Genomic DNA, 19,443 nt, shown 5'->3' with positions numbered 1-19,443 from the left:
TAAAGTTTTTAATGTACCCATATGGGTTATGCCCAGAAATTTGTAACTGGGTAAGGAAGAGAGGTTAGAAAACTGGGAAAAACATGGTTCTGGTATGAGATAACCTTGGGTCCATCCCAGCTGTGCCACTTATAAATTCTGTGACCATGGGAAAATGTCACTATCAGTAAATTACATGAAAATGCATATCTTATATCTAAATAAAAGACACCCTCCTTTCCCTTTTTCTTTTTTTTTTTTTTTTATTTATTGATGATAGTTACAGAGAGAGAGAGAGGCAGAGACACAGGCAGAGGGAGAAGCAGGCTCCATGCACTGGGAGCCCGATGCGGGATTCGATCCCGGGTCTCCAGGATCGCGCCCTGGGCCAAAGGCAGGCGCCAAACCGCTGCGCCACCCAGGGATCCCTCCTTTCCCTTTTTCTATCCCATCCTCTGAGAAGTCTTTCCAGATCCCCTTACCCTGAAGTTCCAGGTTCCCCAATTGCTCCAGTTCCTATTTCATTCCTTTCCTTTCTTCCCCTCCAACTCCACACTTGTTTAATTATCTATCCCTGACACATTTTGTGTGGCTAATGTATGCTTTTCATTGACTCCATTTACTGGTACTTAATATGCATAGGTATTGTTATAATACTTAGCCCTCCAACCACAGTCACCCAGTGAGAAACATGATATGCTTGTTTTATAGTTGATGAAATGAGGCTCAGAGAAGTGATATAAACTTGTCCATGACTTTTTTAAGGTGAATTAAGAGGAAGGAATTCTAGGCCAATGTGACTCCAAATGCTATGCTCTTATCTATTTCATTAAACTGCCCATCCAAGGAGGAGTTTATATATGTGCTTCTGTATGTCTCTTCCAACAGACTAAGTTGTTCAAAAACAGAGCCATTGTTTTCTGAGTAAAGGTAGGTAATGCAAGAACTGAACAGTCACCTATTATAAGCCATCATTGACAATACATACTTTTGATTGCCCATTGTACAAGCCTTCTTGAGGCCTGGGTTACACAAAAATGTACAAGATGCTCTTCTTGCCCTCCAGAAACTCAAAACCAGATGTAAACATAGGACCTTTACATAGAAAGCAATATGAGATAGCATATCTTTATTTCCCCAGGAAGAACTGCCAAATCCAAGTGTCATAGGAGGTCAAAGGAAGGAGATCATCAAGAGCTGAAATGAGATAAACAGAAGTGGAGCGAACACTGCAGGCCCATAGGATTAAGCAGAACTTTAGAAGCAAGATCCTATGTGCCTGGAGGAAGGAGAGACTGATAAAGGGGGAGGGGATGAGGGTAAACATTGGAGGCAATATAGAACAGAGAAGGTATCAAAGATAAAGCCAGACACTAGTTAGAGTGTTAAGGATATATTCTAATCAGTAATATCCTATTGGAATAGGAAAAAGTGTCCAGCATGAACTGAACCCAACCTTTGATTTGTGCAGAGGTAACTGGGCATTTCAAAGGAAGGGTGAGAGAAGAGGGAGGGGGTGAGCAGGGTCTCAACAGAGTCAGGAAGTGAAAAATGACAAAAAGCAGGAAGAGGGTTGGTCCATGTGAACCCCACCTGGGTTTGCTAACCGGTGCTTATTAAAGTTAGGCTCCTACCCTCTCACAGAGACTGAGAAATTGGGGCCCTATCTTTAGGTGTTGGCTGGAAGAAAGCAAATTCTTTAATCAGCCTTTAGTTTTCTCAGGCAGGTACTTTAAGAGGACTAGGGTCATCCTAGGGCTGCAATATTGAGCTGTTAGAAACCATGCTAAGTGTTTGTTCAAGTCTTTATAGGCTAATATTGAGGCCTAGTAGAGAAGAGAGCTCAGAGGAGCCTGGCTGCAGTTTGGTCAAGGACAGCCTCTGCCAGGAGGCAGCTTCTAGCCAGCAGCCCAGGCATGGACAGAGTTCTCTATGTAGAAGACTGGATTGATAATGAGAGGTAAGGTGGTGATTTTGAACTCCCCCTTAGAGGCTGGGCAAGCACCAATCCCAATTTGCCCAAGACTAAGAGAGGGGTTTCTGGGCATGGGAAACATTTGGTGCCAATACAGGAAAAATCAGGCAAACAGGACCCATTGATCATCAGCCCACTTGGAGGCATCAGGCACCTGAGACAGGTTATTGAGCAGGAAGGTACTGTAAGCATTCATGATTTTAGGTGATTCCTCCTGCTGTAAAACATTAAAGATCCCAAGCCTCACTGGCCATTTAGAGAATCAGATTGTGTGGTATGTCACTCTGCCATGGCACACTAGTTCCGGCCGTCTTAGTCACTGTTCCAAAGTTTCTGAGCTAAGTCTAGGTCTGCTTCCTCTACTTTGAGAACCTCAAACATAGAGCATTGCACTTCACGAACTGTCTGAGAAGGAAGGACCACTCATTGCTAGATCTGCCTTTAAAGAAATTGAGGAATTATTTGATGCCAGAGGCAAAAGGACCAGATTGGAACACACTCCTCCACGGTGTTTAGCCGTGTGAGTCTGGACATGATCTTTCTATTCCTTAAGCCTCATCTCCTCATTTGTAAACAGAGATTAAAAATACCACCTAGTTTACAGGGCTAGAAGGAGAATTAAACGAGATTATGCATGAAAGGCCCTTACCAGGGTGCCTGTAATATATGAAACATTAAGTAAACAGCAGCTATTGTTGTAATTGTGGTAGTTGGTTTTGTTATTAAGCATGGAAGAGAAGCATTTATTCAGTGTTTAAAGGTCAGCATCCTGAAACATTTCCACAGGGTTAGATTTTCAGGTGAGAGAAACAAACACGAGGAATCTGTCACATAAATAGAAGTTGACCCTGGGTCCCTTAGACTTATGTAATGGCCACTCAGAGACGTCTGGAAAAACAAAGTAGATTCGTGAAAAATGCTTGTATTGCCCTGGGCGTCATCCATCAGTGGGAAAGGCTTCACCCCAGATTTTATTTCCTATGTTAGGAGAAGGCCAAAAGAAGGGGAACAAAATTCAATTAACAAAAACATAATTGATTTCAGAAATCCATACACAGAGCATCACTCTTGCTCCTCAAGGAAAACACTATCAGCATCAAGGGTAGTTAACACAGAGAGTTAAACACTTATTTATTAATTTTTTAAAATATGCTCTTCTTTTAAAGCCTCAGGAGCAAAGTATAATCAAATCACTCTGTAAAATATTGACACTGGATTATCGCTGCAGTGATGAGCAAAATCCAAATGAGCAGTGTAGCAAGGCACCTGTCGAGGCCCCCTCAGTCCCAAGAGGCCTCTAAAAGGGGTGGCATGAGCAGCTAGCTTAGGATCCTTTAAAGCCCCAGAGCATGGCCCAGCCCCAGAAGTCCTGCCACTACCCTGACTACACAAGTGCCTCCATTTGGCCCACTTGGCCTTCTCCTGCACTCACAGCCCCAAATAAGTCCAGGTTTTGTCACCAGTAAATTCTAGTACCAGACATGACTTCTCTAAAGCATCAGTTTTCTCATCTTTGCAATAGGAAAGACAAGATTTACTACCCAGAATTATTCTGAAGATTAAAAGGAAATGTATGTGAAGCCCTTAGCTCAGTGCTTGGCACACAGCAAGTGCCCAAGGATTTTCCCCTCCTTGTGCTCTGAATCTCGTAGTTCCCCTGACTCTTTCAGACTGCCAACTCACACCTTTTCCCAGAACATTATGGTGTGGGTTTAGCAATTATGTCTCATTTCATCAGTATCCATTTTCCCAACCTAACAACAGGGTCAATCCTTTAAAGCCAGAGATGGTTGATTATTTAATAAACACATAGCATGTATGTACCAATTTCAGCTCTAAATCTTGACAAACATTGTTGTTAAGTCCTCATAACAACCCTACGCTCTTCACCACCAGACCCCCTCCACTTCAGACTTTCACACCCACAACGCCTACCATGGGGAAGGTCCAATCAAAACCTGTCAAAGGAAAGATGACTTAGTCAACACGTGTCACTTTGAACAAGAGGAAACTGGAAAACAGTGAGGTTATATAGTTGATCCTAAGTCAAAAGGGCAATTGGCAAGTTTATTATGGCCCAAAGTGTCACATCCCCAGGGGCTTGCTCTTCTGGCCATGCCATCTGAATGGTGTTTTGAGAGAAGAGTTACACTCTGATGGAAGGACAGGAAGAGAAGACATTTGATCCCACATTTGGCCACATGAAGGCCACATTTCCCTCACCTCATGACCCTACCCACCATGTCCCAAAAGGAGCCTTCACACACAGGGTCAGCTATTCCTACTTACCGGCTTTTATTTTCAAGAGTATTTAGTGTTGCGCATGTACAAGACAGCCAGCTAAACTTGAGGCCAGGAGAGTGAGACAGAGGCCCAGCCCAGATCCCTCATAGGCTACTGCGTGGGCAAACTTTCACAGACTTAAAACAAAAATCTCACTTACTGGAGGTTTTCCAAACCAAATTCTGGTGGGCTGTGGAATTTTTTGCAGGAGTCATTCTACAATTTTTTGCTACTTAGTAAAGCAGTTTTTAAAAATTCCAGAGAATACACTGCTGGGGATTTAACCCAAAGATACAGATGCAATGAAATGCCGGGACACCTGCACCCCAATGTTTCTAGCGGCAATGTCCACAATAGCCAAACTGTGGAAGGAGCCTCGGTGTCCATCAAAAGATGAATGGATAAAGAAGATGTGGTCTATGTATACAATAGAATATCCCTCAGCCATTAGGAAGGACAAATACCCACCATTTGCTTTGACGTGGATGGAACTGGAGGGTATAAGGCTGAGTGAAATAAGTCAATCGGAGAAGGACAAACATTATATGGTCACATTCATTTGGGGAATATAAAAAATAGTGAAAGGGAATAAAGGGGAAAGGAGGGAAAATGAGTGGGAAATATCAGAGAGGGAGACAGACCACGAGAGACTCCTAACTCTGGGAAATGAACAAGGGGTAGTGGAAGGGGAGGCGGGCAGGGGGTTGGGGTGACTGGGTGACGGGCACTGAGGGGGGTACTCGATGGGATGAGCACTGGGTGTTACATTATATGTTGGCAAATTGAACTCCAATAAAAAATAATAAAATTAAAAATTCAAGATAATAAATCCCTAATTTTAACCATTTGTAGTCTATCGATATGTTACCCTGTGCTGCCAAGAAAAGTCACTGCTGTCTTGTGACCTGGGCACGGTCTTAGGACTCAGGGACCTGGGTTCAAATCTCGACCCCTGAACTTGGTAGCTGTGGGGTACTGGGCCTTGTACCTCAATTTCCTCATGCTTAACAGGATAATAAACACAGTACCTACCACATAGGCTTGTTTTGAGGATTAAATGAGTTTATGTGTGTGTATGTATACATATGTATGGACATAGATGTATATATGTACATACACACATGCACAAACACACATATATAGAGTATACATATAGTATAGTGTATTTACTATATATGTGTGTATATATATATATTTATACACACACATATACACATAGATATACATATAACTATACCTATAAAGTATATAACTATACTTAATAGTTATAGGTACCTATTAAGTATAGTTATATATGTAGATAATTTGGGGTTGAGTTGTGTTCCCCCAAAATTTATACATTGAACTCCTAACCCCCAGGACCTTACAATGTGACCTTATTGGGAGAATGGGTTTTTACAGAGATAATCAAGTTAAAATGGAGTCATTAGGATGGGCTCTAATCCAATAAGACCTATAAGAAGAAATTTGGACATAAAACACAAACAAAATTTTGAACATATGAAGGCGCAGGGAAAAGAACCATCTACAAGCCAAGGAGAGAATCCTGGAGGAAGAGGAAGAGGGAGAACAGATTCCTACACAGCCCTCAGAAGGAACCAAACTACACAGCCCTCAGAAGGAACACAGCCCTGTTGACACCTTGGTTTCAGACTTCTAGCCTCCAAACTGTGAGAAAATAAGTTTCTGCTGTTAAACCACTCAAATTTGTACTTCATTACAGTAGTACTAGAAAACTAATAATTGTTTGTCTGTGTGTGTATATGTGTGTGCGTGTGTAGAGAGAGAGGCACCACCACTCAACAGGGTACTCAAATGGGACGTCTGGGTGGCTCAGCAGTTGGGTGCCTGCCTCGGCTCGGGTGGTGATCCCAGGATCCAGGATCGAGTCCTACACCAGGCTCCTTGCGAGGAGCCTGCTTCTCCCTCTGCCTATGTCTCTGCCTCTCTCTCTCTCTCTCCCTCTCTCTCAAAAAAAAAAAAAAAAAAAAGAAAAAGGTATCCAAAACATGTAAGTAGTAGTACTTAAATAATTAGCTATTAATAGTGGTAAATATGTTATTAATCAGAAGGTGTAGAGTTTACACTACACTTTTTTAAAATGTAGACCTGTTAGGGCACCTGGGCTCAGGTCATGATCCCAGGTTGCTGGGATGGAGTCAGGTTCCCTGCTCAGCAGGGAGTCTACTTCACCCTCTCCCTCTGTCACCCCCCCCCCCCCGCTCATGCTCGCTCATGCACACACTCTCTCTAATAAACAAACAAAATCTTTTTTAAAAATAAAAATAAATCAACTGCAGACCTGTGGAATACAAAATGGCACAAGAGGAAATGTAGGGTGGCTGCAGTCTACATGTATTCCACCAAAACACCGGGCTGGCCGGGCTCATCTCAGACCTAGACTCAGCCATAAGGGATGGACCATAACCAGTAATAATGGAGCCTCTCTACAGCTTGTTCTAAATCCTGAGTGCTTGTCCCTGGCTGCAATAAGTCAAACGTGAGCCTGTATCATCACTGATTTCATGCTGAAATAAACACTTCTGACTACTCTTCTTTCCAGCTTCAAAATGACTCTAATGAGAGTGTATTCTGTTACACAAAGGCAAGCTACCAAAAATGTTACATTTTATAGCTAATTATCTGCAAATTCATCCCAGTATTGCACAACCAAGTCACGGTGGGATTGATTAGGATTTGGGGAACTGAGGCTAATGTAAGATTGTGATTGCCATCCATAACCCCTTACTGCATATTTTGTATTAACCAAAACAGTCTCATTTTCTCTCATTGACTGCTTATGAGTAAATTATAAACTTGAACTGATGTAATATAGATTTGTACTGGCACAGATTCCCGATTCATAGCTGTGTCATGAGTTAGAGAACAACAGAACATTCTGTTTGAAAAGGAGGGGGATTGTGATCATTGTACGTCACCTTGACGAGGCCATAAGGTGCCCAGATATTTGGTTGAACAGTATTCTGGATGTGTCCGTGAGGTTTTCCTTCATGAGATTAGCATTCAAATCATTAGACTGAGGAATATAGGACATTTTCCAGCTTTCTAGTGTAGATGAGCCTCATCCAATCCACTAGAAGCATGAATAGAATAAAAAAGGCTGAGTAAATCCACTGGAAGCATAAATAGGATGAAAAGGCTCAGTCCCCCACCCCACCCCTGACTGTCATTGAACTGGGACATAAGTCTCCTGCCTTCAGACTTGGACTGGAACTCACATCATCAGTTCTTCTGGTTTTCAGGCCTCAGGCTCAAACCCTCAAACCCCACTACACCACCAGCTCTTCTGAGTCTCCAGGTTGCTAACTGCAGATCTGGGACCTGTCAGCCTCTGTAATCACATTGAGGCAAATCCTTGTGATAAATTTGACGGAGGTAGAAATGGGGTGGGGAAAGGGAGGACAGAGGAAGGGGGAGAGAGGCAGAGAGAGGAGAAAGGGGAGAGAGGTCTCCTACCGGTTCTGTTTCTCCAGAGAACGCCGACTACTAACATGGGAGCTGTTCTATTACTGGCTAATATTTCCTGTGCCTTCCTCTTTAGTAAGACCTGCATTTGGAATTTCATTTAAATAAGCTTTGCCTCCTGTAAGCATCGCTGCTGTGTTTCTTTCTGATAAGGAAGAATGGTGGCCAGGAAGCTCAGACACAAGGTTTTGTTGAACCAAGCAACAGCCCTGACCCCTACAGTTGGTATCTTTGCCTCCTGTTCATTCTTGGGGCACATTATAGTTGCTAAACCGGTTTAGTCATCTCACTCACACACCAAATTCTTTTTGGGAAAGTGTAAGCATAGTCAATAAATAATTTTGGTTGACCTACAGATCCAAATTTTATCCGCATTTACCTTTATATGATAATAGTCAGTTATTTTCCATGAAAGAAATAAGTGAACAAAGTTTGGCTTTTCTTTCCCCCTCTTTTCTCCATCCACCAACAGGTATTTCCTCCACACTACAACTGAATAATGTAAAAAAGTATGATTTCAAAATGTCGCATCACCTGACAGTTTCTGAAGCATCACCATGTTCCCTATAATTATTTTTAACTGTACGCTCAACAGGCAGATATATTGGCTTATCTCTTGCTGCCCAGGTTCCTGAAAGACAAAACATAGCAATTACTGTTAAAGGAAAGAATTATTTAAAAAATCATGCATCTTTAATGAAAGCCACAGGAATAGAAATATTATTATCTAGCGAGGCTGGTTCCCAGTTTGAGCCTCTCAAGAGCCTGTCCTGCCAGTAATTCTGCAGGGAGAGGAAAGAACCTTGTATTAGGGAGTCAGGATCCCAGGGTTCAGAATCCTGGGGTTCCAGTCCTACCCCTGCATTTAAGCAGCTAGATGACCTTGGCCAAGTCAATTATTCTTTGCAGATCTGAGTCATGTGCAGAGTTGGGGGTCTGGACTATAACACAGTTAAGGCAGTTTAGCATAATGCTTAGGGTATGGGTCCAGGGCAGCCAAGGTGACCTTGGATGAGTTACTTAACTCCTTACTTCTATTCCTTATCTGTGAAATGGAAACAATAACAAACAGACTTCCCTCCTGGATTCTTTATAAGATATAACCAAATTAATACAAGTAAAGTGCTTCCAGGGGTACCTTGCCCAGAGCAAAGCCTTCTTGAAATGTCAGCTATTATGATTATCTCTACAGTGTCTTATCACTAGAAAATTATTCAAATGGACTCTAATACCTCCCCCAAAGTTCCTAATATTCTGGGATCTCATCATTAGGACAGAAAGTAAACACGAAAAGGTGGAAATTGAAGAGTCATATTTTTCTCTCTTCATATTAGTAGAAGGTTAAAAGTAATAGAAATTTCACAAGTAACCAACATTGCTAAAATAAAATGAGCAACTGCAGGTGGTAAATGCCTTAAAAGAAGTGAGAAGAAAATGGAAAAACTCGTTGAGAGAAGGAGAGCACCCAGTAACTTGGACTGGAACTCCCCATCATTTTATCAATCCTTCCAATATCACTATGAAGCAATTAGTACTGTCTCCATTGGACAGATGAGGAAACCAAGGCTTAAGGAGGCTAATTACAGTTCCAAAAGCATATGCAAGAAACTCAGATGCCACCAGGCCTGACGGCAAGCCTATACCTCTTCCATACCAGAACACTAGCTCCAGAACACGGGCATTCATTATTCAGAGTGGTGGTGGTTAGGAAGAAGTTTATTTTTATAAAATAAATTACAATTTAAGTGCACTGAGAAAATTTTATTTTTAAAAGGTCCCATACAGGCAGCCCGGGTGGCTCAGCAGTTTAGCGCCGCCTTCAGCCCAGGGCCTGATCCTGGAGACCCGGGATCGAGTCCCACATCAGGCTCCCTGCATGGAGCCTGCTTCTCCTTCTGCCTGTGTCTCTGCCTCCCTCTCTCTCTCTCTCTCTCTCTCTCTCTCTCTCTCTCTCATGAATAAATAAATAAAATTAAAAATAATTAAAAAATAAAAAAATAAAAAAATAAAAAAATGAAGGATGCCTGGGTGGCTCAATGGTCAAGCATTTGCCTTTGGCTCAGGTCGTGATCCTGGGGTGCTGGGATCTAATCCCCTATCAGGCTCCCAGCAATGAGCCTGCATCTCCCTCTGCCTCTCTCTCTGTGTCTCCCATGAAGAAATAAATAAAATCTTTTTAAAAAAATTGAAATCAGACAACCTAAGTTTCAGGCCTACTTTTGACACTTAAAAGCAGAAGCATATATAGTCACTGTCTCAGATTGGAATAAAGACAACTGCAGGGTCTTCCTCATAATCTATGACAGTGGAGTAAAAGATGAGAAAGACTCCAATTTCTGCAAAGACCATTCTAATTATTTGGTTTTATCTTCAGAGAGTGGTAGTGTCTTACAAGTTTGAACAGTCAGCTACAATCTAAAATAGCACCTCTATAAATTCTTTCTTGATCCCTCCCATCACCAGGGGCAATTGGGAATTTACATCTGTTCCCCATTTGGGTATCTCAGTTCTACAAGCATCTATGAGACTGGATTGCAGGGATGTCTCTTGGAACGAGGTGGTAGGGTCCAGGAAGCAGAGACTACCCCCTTCATTATCTTTGTATCTCCTATGCCTTGGACTATGGTGTACTGAGTAAATGTTTGTTGAATGAGTGAATAAATCTTGGGATTCCATTTAGCTGTGCCTGGGTACAGAGCCAGTTACATAATTCACGGGGTCCAGAGCAAAATGCAAATTCAGAGCCCTTTGTTCAAAAAGTAGAGGGGAAAAAAGTGATGTTAAAGGTACTCAAATATAAAGCTTTTTCCTTCATTCTGTGGTCTCTCCCATCACTTGTTATGGTGCCTTTTATTTGCTGTTTCATGTTATTCTAAACAAAGAAAAAATTAAATATTAAAATTATTATCAATAATTTGTTCATTTTTATATGGTATAATGCTAGCTTTAAATGCAACTAGAAGAGACTTCATAGGTCATGTGCCCATGAAGTCAGCCCAGCCCGAATATAGTTCTAACAAATTGAGGAAAAAAGGACAAAATTCAAGTTATCTCCTGGCATGAGCTTATACAACAGTAGCAAGCAAAGTCAAGAAAATCTGCCTGTGATAGGCCAGAAGGCATTGTGGAGTAGCTTTCTTCAGCTCATAACAACACTGAGAAAATCACCCATTTAACTGACTGCAAACCAGATTTACTCCCATGGAGATAAAATCCTTCATAGTACATAAAATGTTCAAGTAAGTAAAGTTTCTATCTTCTTTGGAAAAAAGAGACAATAGAGAAAATATGCTATTGATATAAAGAATTATGGATGGAGAAAATTGTTGGGTTTTATCTACTCATATTCCATTCTACCTTCATGCATGCAAGAGGCTGGCAAAATATTATATCATAATTATGGACTCCCCTAGTAGCTTCAGTATCAATGGTTCCTATTGTTCCAAGGTTTGCACAAGCCCATGAGCTCCCAGTTTGCATCACGCAGAAAAAGAGCAGGCGCTAATTGCATTGCATATTTATACTTCCCCCACGCCACCATTACCCACATAATTCCCTGTGAGTCCTAATTAGCTCAATCAGGGATGAAGGAGAATAAAATTTTAAGCAATTTCAAATAAATATGGGGCTTGCTACCACCACAAAATTTGGCAAAATGCTAACCTTACCCAAAAACACTTTCTTTATCTCCCATTTCTGAAGAAACTGGATAGCTTTTTTTGTTGTGCTTAGATTTAATCAAGAATAATAGCTCTTAAATAATATTAACCTAGGTGGTTTGCATTTTGGTGTTTTCCTAGAATTGGAACCAGAAAAAAAAATCCATTTTAAATATAATCTTTGTTAAGTGATAGCTGTGAAGATAACCTCCAAAAACTGTCCTGTGGCTCCTTTTCTCTCCCATTTTATAATCCGCACTGTCCATAATCCTTATCTTTTAATCCTGTGCAAATTGTAATTAATGGTGCTTAGGAAAAGGCTATTCCTGAAGAGTCGGTCATACTCTGAGAAAAGAAGCTTAATTAATCCAGGTACCAATCAGTTTGATTTAATGTTTAGAGAAATATTCTTTTTTTTTTTCTTGGTGAAAGCACCTAAAACTTCTCTTAACATAACCAAAAGCAGCATAAGAGTCTCTCCTTTTCCCTATCACCTCATTATTAATTCATCTGGCTTCAGAATCTCAGTTTTAATCAGGGAGTTGGCTCCTGCGGCTGCACTTACAATCAGCTCGATGCCAAAACGGCCTCATGCAATCACCCTCCTCAAATCTATCCAGGCCTCTTGATGAAGAAAAGCATTCAGAAGGCAACACATACACTGAGACTCAGTTCCCAGTGTCTGATGCTTGATGCTCGGGGGCTCATACCCCCTGCCTTTTCCTTACCACCCAGTTTTGATCTTGGGGAAGGTCAGGCCAAGCAGGGAGAAGGAGCCCCAAAGAGACTTCCAGAGAGGATCTGAGGAGGAAGCCTACAGCACAGCCAAGCCTGGCCACCCAAGGACTGAATGCAGTCCCCCAACACATTTTGTTTTTTCCCACCTTCCACCCCCTTTCCCAGTATGTAGTCTTTTACTAGTGGCTAACATTTAAACAATAGAACTATCATATAAAACTCCAGAAATGGGAGGCTTGTATTCTGATCTATTAAAATAGGTTAAGTGTGGAATTGAGACAGCCATCTTTCCACAGGACAATGACTCCTTGTTCTCTGTCATTCCTACTCCACCAATCTGGTTTATTCTTTGACCTGCCTAGCTCCTACAGATGTTTGCATTCATTCTCCTGAATCTAAAACTCATGGTCCTCCACATGGGCCTTTTCCCCAAGCATCTCCAGATGGTGGTTGGCCTGGACCAAAGTGTCAGAGGCCATCAGCCCATTAAGGAAGAAAAATATATAAAGCAAAGCTCTACTCAAAGGGTCATATTTCTAGAAACTGAAATAGAAGAATAATCAGGTATCATCATTCAATACATATTTACTAAGTACCTACCTTGTGCCTGGCACAGTTTGAGGAGCTGGAGATGCAATGGTAACAAGACTAGACCCCTGCCCTTACCAAGCTTCCCTTCTCTTGTGGGACAGGCAATAACTAGAAAAATAAATACATATCACATTTGGTAAACAGTAAGTGCTGAGAGACTAAATATACAAACGGCTGATGGCCAGGATATATGTGAAAATAGAGTTCTGACCTGCAACCTGCAACAACCTGCCCAGGAAACCAAGCCAGGAAGCCAGCAAGCTAGAAGTCAGACTTGGAGGAAGTCAGACCACAATCTCTAGCGATTGTCCAGGAATCCAAACAATAACCCTGTAACAACTGGCCAGGACTTTATTAATAACTGGAAGCTTCCTACCTTTTATCCTTGCTTCCAAATCAGGACCAACCACAGAAAGCCAAATATAAAGCCCTGACCAATCACATAGAAGGCCCTACTTCTACTTAGTGCACCTACAGTTTCCACAGGACAGGAGCCTCCTGTCAGACCATACCTGAGGCCTTCCCTTTTTCCACTATGAAGCTTTCCACTCCTCTGCCTGCCTTTGAATCTCTGTCAAATGCAAAAAATGGTGGCTGACTTTCTTGCTAGAAGATGTCTGAATAAGTGGCCTCTGTTTATTCTCTTTTGGGTGCTCTTAATTTATTTCCATAGGGCTTTGAAGCAAAATAGAGCAGATTAAGAGGACAGGGTAATGAGTGGATAGGGAGATTAGGAAGGAGATGACATCGGAGCCAAGTCTTGAGAAGAGAGAAGGAAGGATGGAGGGAGCCATATGACCGGTAGAAAAGCATTCCAAGTAGAGGAAACAGCAACACAAGGCCAGTGGAGAAAGAAGGCTGGCATGTTCCAGAATCATCAAGCAGAATAAAATAGGGAAAGAGAGCTAAGGGAGCAAATCAGAGAGGCTGCTGCCAGCTGAATGCCCAACTGCATAGGGCTTGTCCAACTGCATAAGGCTTGCTAAACATGGGCAGAACTCTGACTTTCCTATTAAGTGGAACAGAAAGGCTTTCTTAGGTTCTGAGCAGGACAGTAACATGCCCAAGCTCCACTCAGCCTGCTGTATGGAGAATAGAGGGCAAGGGTAGAGGCAGCAGGGTGGTTACAGGCAATTACAATGGTGCTTGTGAGAGAAGATGGCCACCAGGCTTAGTGGAAATCAAAGAAGGTGGTGAGAGATCACCAGGTTTGGAATATGAATATTATTAGGGCTTTGAATGTGAGGTGATAAAAAAAGTAAGGAGTCAAAGATGGCTCCTATTCCCTGTTCCTCCTATTTTCCAACCAAAATTATCAACTCCTCCCGCCTCCATACCCGACACTCGTATCACCACCCTCTCTATCCAAAGTCACTTCCCTAGAAGTACAAATAGATACACACTCACATAGCCAACAGTGGATGAGGCCAGGCATGTGGCCCACAAGTTTCTGAGGAGAGAACAATAGGAGTCATAACAGCCAGCCAGGGCGGTCATTGTGAGGGAAGTTCTGAGAAACCCTTATCTAAAATTCTCCACCCAAGTCAGGTAACCTCCAGGATTCCCAGAGTACCTTCCTTACCAGGACCCTCTGTTTCTCAGTCAGCTTCACTATGCTCTCCTGGTGGTACCAGTACCTTATGACTAACGTTCTTGATGCCAACACCTCCACCCCTCTCACCACATAAGCCAGCCTGATTTCCAGCCACTTTTCCAGACTAGAGGAGCCTGGAAATGAATGCCTCCCTGCAACCTGCATCCTACACACCCCACCACCCACCCTAGAGCAGTTTCTGATAGGTGTGAGGTATACACACACCAGCTTTCTCACCCCTTAGCCAGGGTAGTTTTGAGACGTTTGCTGTATACCATTTTCCAAAGTGGCCCACTGTGGTAGGTGGCCCAATAGCACCCTTCCTGTCTTGCCTTACCTTCATCTAACACTGCTCTTCCCAATCAACTTCTTGCCTCTGAATTCTTGGTTCAGAGGTATGGTTCTGTGGAACCTAAACTGAGACCATCTTCTATTGTCTGAATGTTTGTGCACCCCCCTAAATTCATAAATCCTAACCCTCAAGATGATGGTATTAGGACATAGGAATGTGGCTAGGTGATTCAGTGATAATGATGGTCCCTCATGAATGGGATTAATGTCCTCATGAAAGAAACCCCACAGAGCTCTCTAGCCCCTTCAACTTGTATGTGAGGATACAAGTCCTTACTCTACAACCTGAAGACAATCTTACCAGAACCCAACCCTACTGTCACCATGAACTTGGACTTCTAGCCTCCAGAACTGTAAGCAATAAATTTCTGGTATTTATAAGCCACTCAGTCTATGGTATTTAGTTAAAGCAGCCTGAATGGACTAAGGCACTGACTATGACAGATTTTGGTTTTTTTAATTCTTAGATAGCAAATGTGTAATGAAAAAAATTGGGTCTAAATTATGGTTTATAATTACTGTTGCCTACAAAAAGGGACTGGACTCCTTGGAGGAAAAGCTAATTCCAGAGCAGGGGCAAGGAAAGTATGAGACAATCTAGGAACATCTTATTGTACCAAAAAGTGAGGAAGTACTCAAAGAATGATGAAAACATGTTAAAAGAACATGGGAGGCAGCTTGAAAGGGTTCTCACTGGTTAAATAGTGGGATGATTAAGCATCAAAATAAATAAAAACATTATTGAACTATAAATAAATAAAATAAATAAAAACATTATTGAACTATATAAACCATTGAATAAAATAAGAATCCATGAGTCTATGCAGATAATAAAGAAGTTAAATAAATAAACATAAAAAAGGGAAATCTCTTCCTTTCCATAAAATGCTAACTAACAAATACAAAAGGGATGACAATTAGTAAAACTCTATTTTAAACCACCATAGCGGAAATTGAGGCAAAAAATCCTTCATGGATGCTAAATCCAGAAAGAAAACTTTGATGAGGAATGGGATATTTACATGGCCTCAAAGCATCTCCCCACAAGTTACTTATTAATTATAAAAGGAAAAACAGTAGCTATAGTAGAGAAAGTAGAACAAAATAGAGACCATGTCTTCAAACATACCCAAAGATTTTCACTTATTCCTTAACTAGAAAGGGGATGAGGAATAAGATCAAATCCCACTGACTGTATCACAGACATCTTTGTTATAAATGCTATGCTTACATTAACGTACTAGATACATGTACCTAGGGCTAGGGCCATTCTTCACTACTCCCTTTACCCTTTCCATAAAGCCTGGGTTTTGTTGGAAAACCATACCACATCCAGGTTGAGCCCCACATGATTCTCCTTCAAAATCATCAACATTCAGTATTGAAACAAGGGAAGAGATTGTGAGCGACAGTGGGTGACTTAAGCCTTCCCTGATGGAGACCTCACAAAGCCAGGGGCCCCACCACATTCAGCCTCTGACTGAATATGCGTGCTACCCTTTCTGTGAGGCTTAAACTATCCCGTTGCATCTACCTAATATTTAAACTATCAAATTGTGGCATAATTGTTCTTCCCTATCTCCAGCACAGAGTCTCCAAAATTTAGGACCTTTCCAGTCTTCTTTCTTAACCAATTTTTCATGTTCATGATTTAAGATCAGAAGTTTTCAAGCTTTTTTGCAGCATGTAGTGGGCTAAATGGTGGATGTGGACATATCTGCTGGATATGTTTGGAGCAGATATGTCCACATTCTAATCCACAGAATGTATGAATGTGACCATATTGGAAAAAAACTCTTATAAGGAGTCTTTTTAGCTATAATCAAGTTAATTATATTACATTGATTTTTTATTAATGTAGAGATTTTGAAATCAAGAGACTGTTTTGGATTATCCCTATAAGGCCCTAAATGCCATCACAAATGTCCTTATAAAAGAGAGGCAGAAGGATACTAGAAACGCCTTTACAGAGAAGGTGGTGTGAATATGAAGCAGAGAAAGAGGCTGCCACAAGCCAAAGAATGCCAAAAGCAACCAGGAACCAGAGGAGACCAGGAACATGTAGTGGCCAAGAGAAGGCTGCCCCAAAATGTGCCACTCTGGCTTATCAATTAGTTTAAGTAAAAGTTGCTTAAGAAACAACCAGTGCAAGGACATCCAGATCCTCCTCTGTCCCCCTTAAAGCAGCAAACAAATCTCCCATATGACAAATATCCTCTTGATAACAAAGTAAAAGGACATCCTTATCACCACAGAGAGGGACTTTAAAGCCAAGAAATCCATAAAAAGAAACGTTGTTACTTTCTACTAACCTACTACCTCAGTCCCAATTCCTCCTTATCCCATAAATTCCTCACTAATTAATTGTCTCTTTGTCTAAAATGTATAAAAACTGGCTGCTTTGGTCATTTCTTTAGGTCTCAATTTCATTTTTGGGCCTCCATGTGCACGTAATAAAACTTAAGGGTTTTTTCTCCTATTAACCTGTCTCATGTACATTTAATCCTTAGTCCAGCTGGAAGATCCTGAAGAGTAAAGAAAGAATTTTGCCTTCTCTTCAAATGGATTCTTCCCTTTGAGGAAGTGTGGTCCAGGTACTCTGATTTCAGACTTCTGGTCTCCAGATTATAAGAAAATAAATTTCTGTTGCTTTAAGGCACCAACTTTGGTACAATTTGTTATAGCAGCCACATGAAACTAATACAACCAAAACATCCTTTCAAATGAAATCTTATATAACCCCCCACTGTGTAAAATAGATCAAAGGAGAACTATTGCTGTCAAGGGGGAAGCAGTGGCCTCCATCACAGGTTACTCCCCCTGCCACCCTCACATTGACTTGGGAAAACATTCCCATTGGCCTGCAAGCACCAAAGCACTCTGTTCTGAGGAACAGAGTTTTAAAAACACTCTTCAAAATATTCATCACAGTCAGTATCCTAATGCTTTAACTCCCTGGATATGCATCCCATCCCATATGTCTGTTTTTCCTCTCCCTGCCTTTTTTATTTAATAAACCATTTCTTTGCATGACTGTACTTTGGAAAAGGTAACAAAAATAGGTATGTGGGTTGAGCAACTGGCTCAATTTCTGAGCCACAGCCTCTGGAGCATTCTGTTAACAACAGCTCATTCTGCCTCCTGTCCCTCGTTTTAAATTGTAGTTTAATAGATGAACTGTGCCTCAGCCTCTAGCTTTGACTCCACCTCCATCCCCAGGGTTTCTCTTTGGTCTCTTCCAGAACCTTCCTTTTGGTTTCACTTGATGTTTTTCAAATTCAGAAATGTGATCGTGACCCTGGAGTGCAGATTCATTTTCTGTACTCTCTGAAGCTCTCTTGACATCATGAGTCACCTGCTCTGTGCCATACATTAGTTCCCTGCAAAGTCAGCAGGTGTTTCCTGCCATTCCTTCTAGGCTTTTTGAAGCCAGTAGATTTATTCCTTCAAGTACCATCCAGAGTTGATTCTATATATTTCAGTCATTCACAGGCCATGATTAATACCCAAGATGCAGAGGTAAAGTCGCATGCCTTATAAAAACTCTGTGAGTAGGACATGGGAATAGAACAAGAACCATAATGCCTCTAATTCACACATTTTTTAGATGATTTCTGCCATCAATAGCAGAGCCCTCTCAGGATTCAAGCAAAACCACCAGATAAGTGAAGAGGGAAAGAAAAGATAAGAGAGAAGTGAGGAGGAAAACTAGAAATCCATGTCAAATAACTGATTTGGAATGCAGCCCCTGTACACCTCCAGTCATAATTTGAAGACTATCTGCACATTCTTCTCTGCATTTCTGTGGTTCACTTTTAGATGACCCAGCAGCTGCCCATGCAGCCTCTCCCAACTTCTCACAAAATATAGAGGCACCTCAACTTTCATGTTCCACTTGCAAACATCTACAGATTATATATCATCACTCCAAACCCCTTTTTGTATGTCAAATTCTGACAGCATTCAACAGCTGAGGACCAATTGATTCAAGCTATCACATAATAGTGTTATCTGAGAGTGAATTATTCTGTTACAGTCCAGAAAAATTTGTGCAATTATCTGTATGTTTATTTTTTGTCTGATTATTTCATAAAATGAGAGAAAACTGAAATGTGAAAGTGCATTGATACAAGTGATAAGAAGTATAAGCCATGCAAATGTAATACAAGGGAAAAAGATGAAAATGATTAAGCAGCCTGAAGACAATCTTTCACTTTAATCGGATTCTCACTGGACTCAGGCAGGTCAATTGTGTGTTCAATTAATTGTGAAGGAAAAGAACACAATTAAAGAACATGTACCAAATATTGTCAATAAATCATAAACTATTGTGTTCAAAAAGGTGAGGTATAATTAGGGGTCTTAACCCTCTTTTAGCTCTCTATGATGGAACTCCCACTTCCTTTATATCAAATAAGTCTATTGTTTGGGTTTCCCACATTCAAGTCTTGTACAAATTTTCCTTTTTTTTTTAATTTTCAATAATATATTATGCATTACAGGAGAGAACTGCTTGTACTTATGACCAAAAAAGAGACAAAAATACTTAAGTTTTAACTGATTTCAACCTGATATCAGAATCTGAAAGGAACTTACTTGCACCCTAAAGAAAATAAAGCTTATTTGAGAAACCTAACCATGGACTTCTCCCCAAGACAAAGACCACCTGAACAAATACAGAATAACAAAGACCATGAAGACAAAACTCCACAAATATGAAACAACCCATGCACAAGATTATTTATGGCTATAGCATTTGAAAAACAAATGAAAAAAAATGGAAATCC

The 19,443-nt window shown here is 41.1% G+C and overlaps 1 protein-coding gene across 3 annotated transcripts in view; it reads right to left on the bottom strand.

Moving 5' to 3' along the window:
* Positions 1-19,443, bottom strand: part of LOC144291971 (uncharacterized) — a 147,978-nt gene that overhangs the window by 72,552 nt on the left and 55,983 nt on the right. For all 3 annotated transcript variants that reach the window (XR_013359512.1, XM_077861779.1, XM_077861778.1), the window contains exon 4: positions 8,258-8,354. Coding sequence is in view for 2 of the 3 variants with exons in the window: in XM_077861779.1 (XP_077717905.1) it covers positions 8,258-8,354 (97 nt within the window). In the remaining variant the exon portion in view is untranslated. The remainder of the gene's footprint in view (positions 1-8,257; positions 8,355-19,443) is intronic.

The sequence above is a fragment of the Canis aureus genome, chromosome 20, assembly GCF_053574225.1.
Source record: "Canis aureus isolate CA01 chromosome 20, VMU_Caureus_v.1.0, whole genome shotgun sequence".
Taxonomy (NCBI): domain Eukaryota; kingdom Metazoa; phylum Chordata; class Mammalia; order Carnivora; family Canidae; genus Canis; species Canis aureus.
This window is presented reverse-complemented; position numbering and strand designations above follow the sequence as displayed.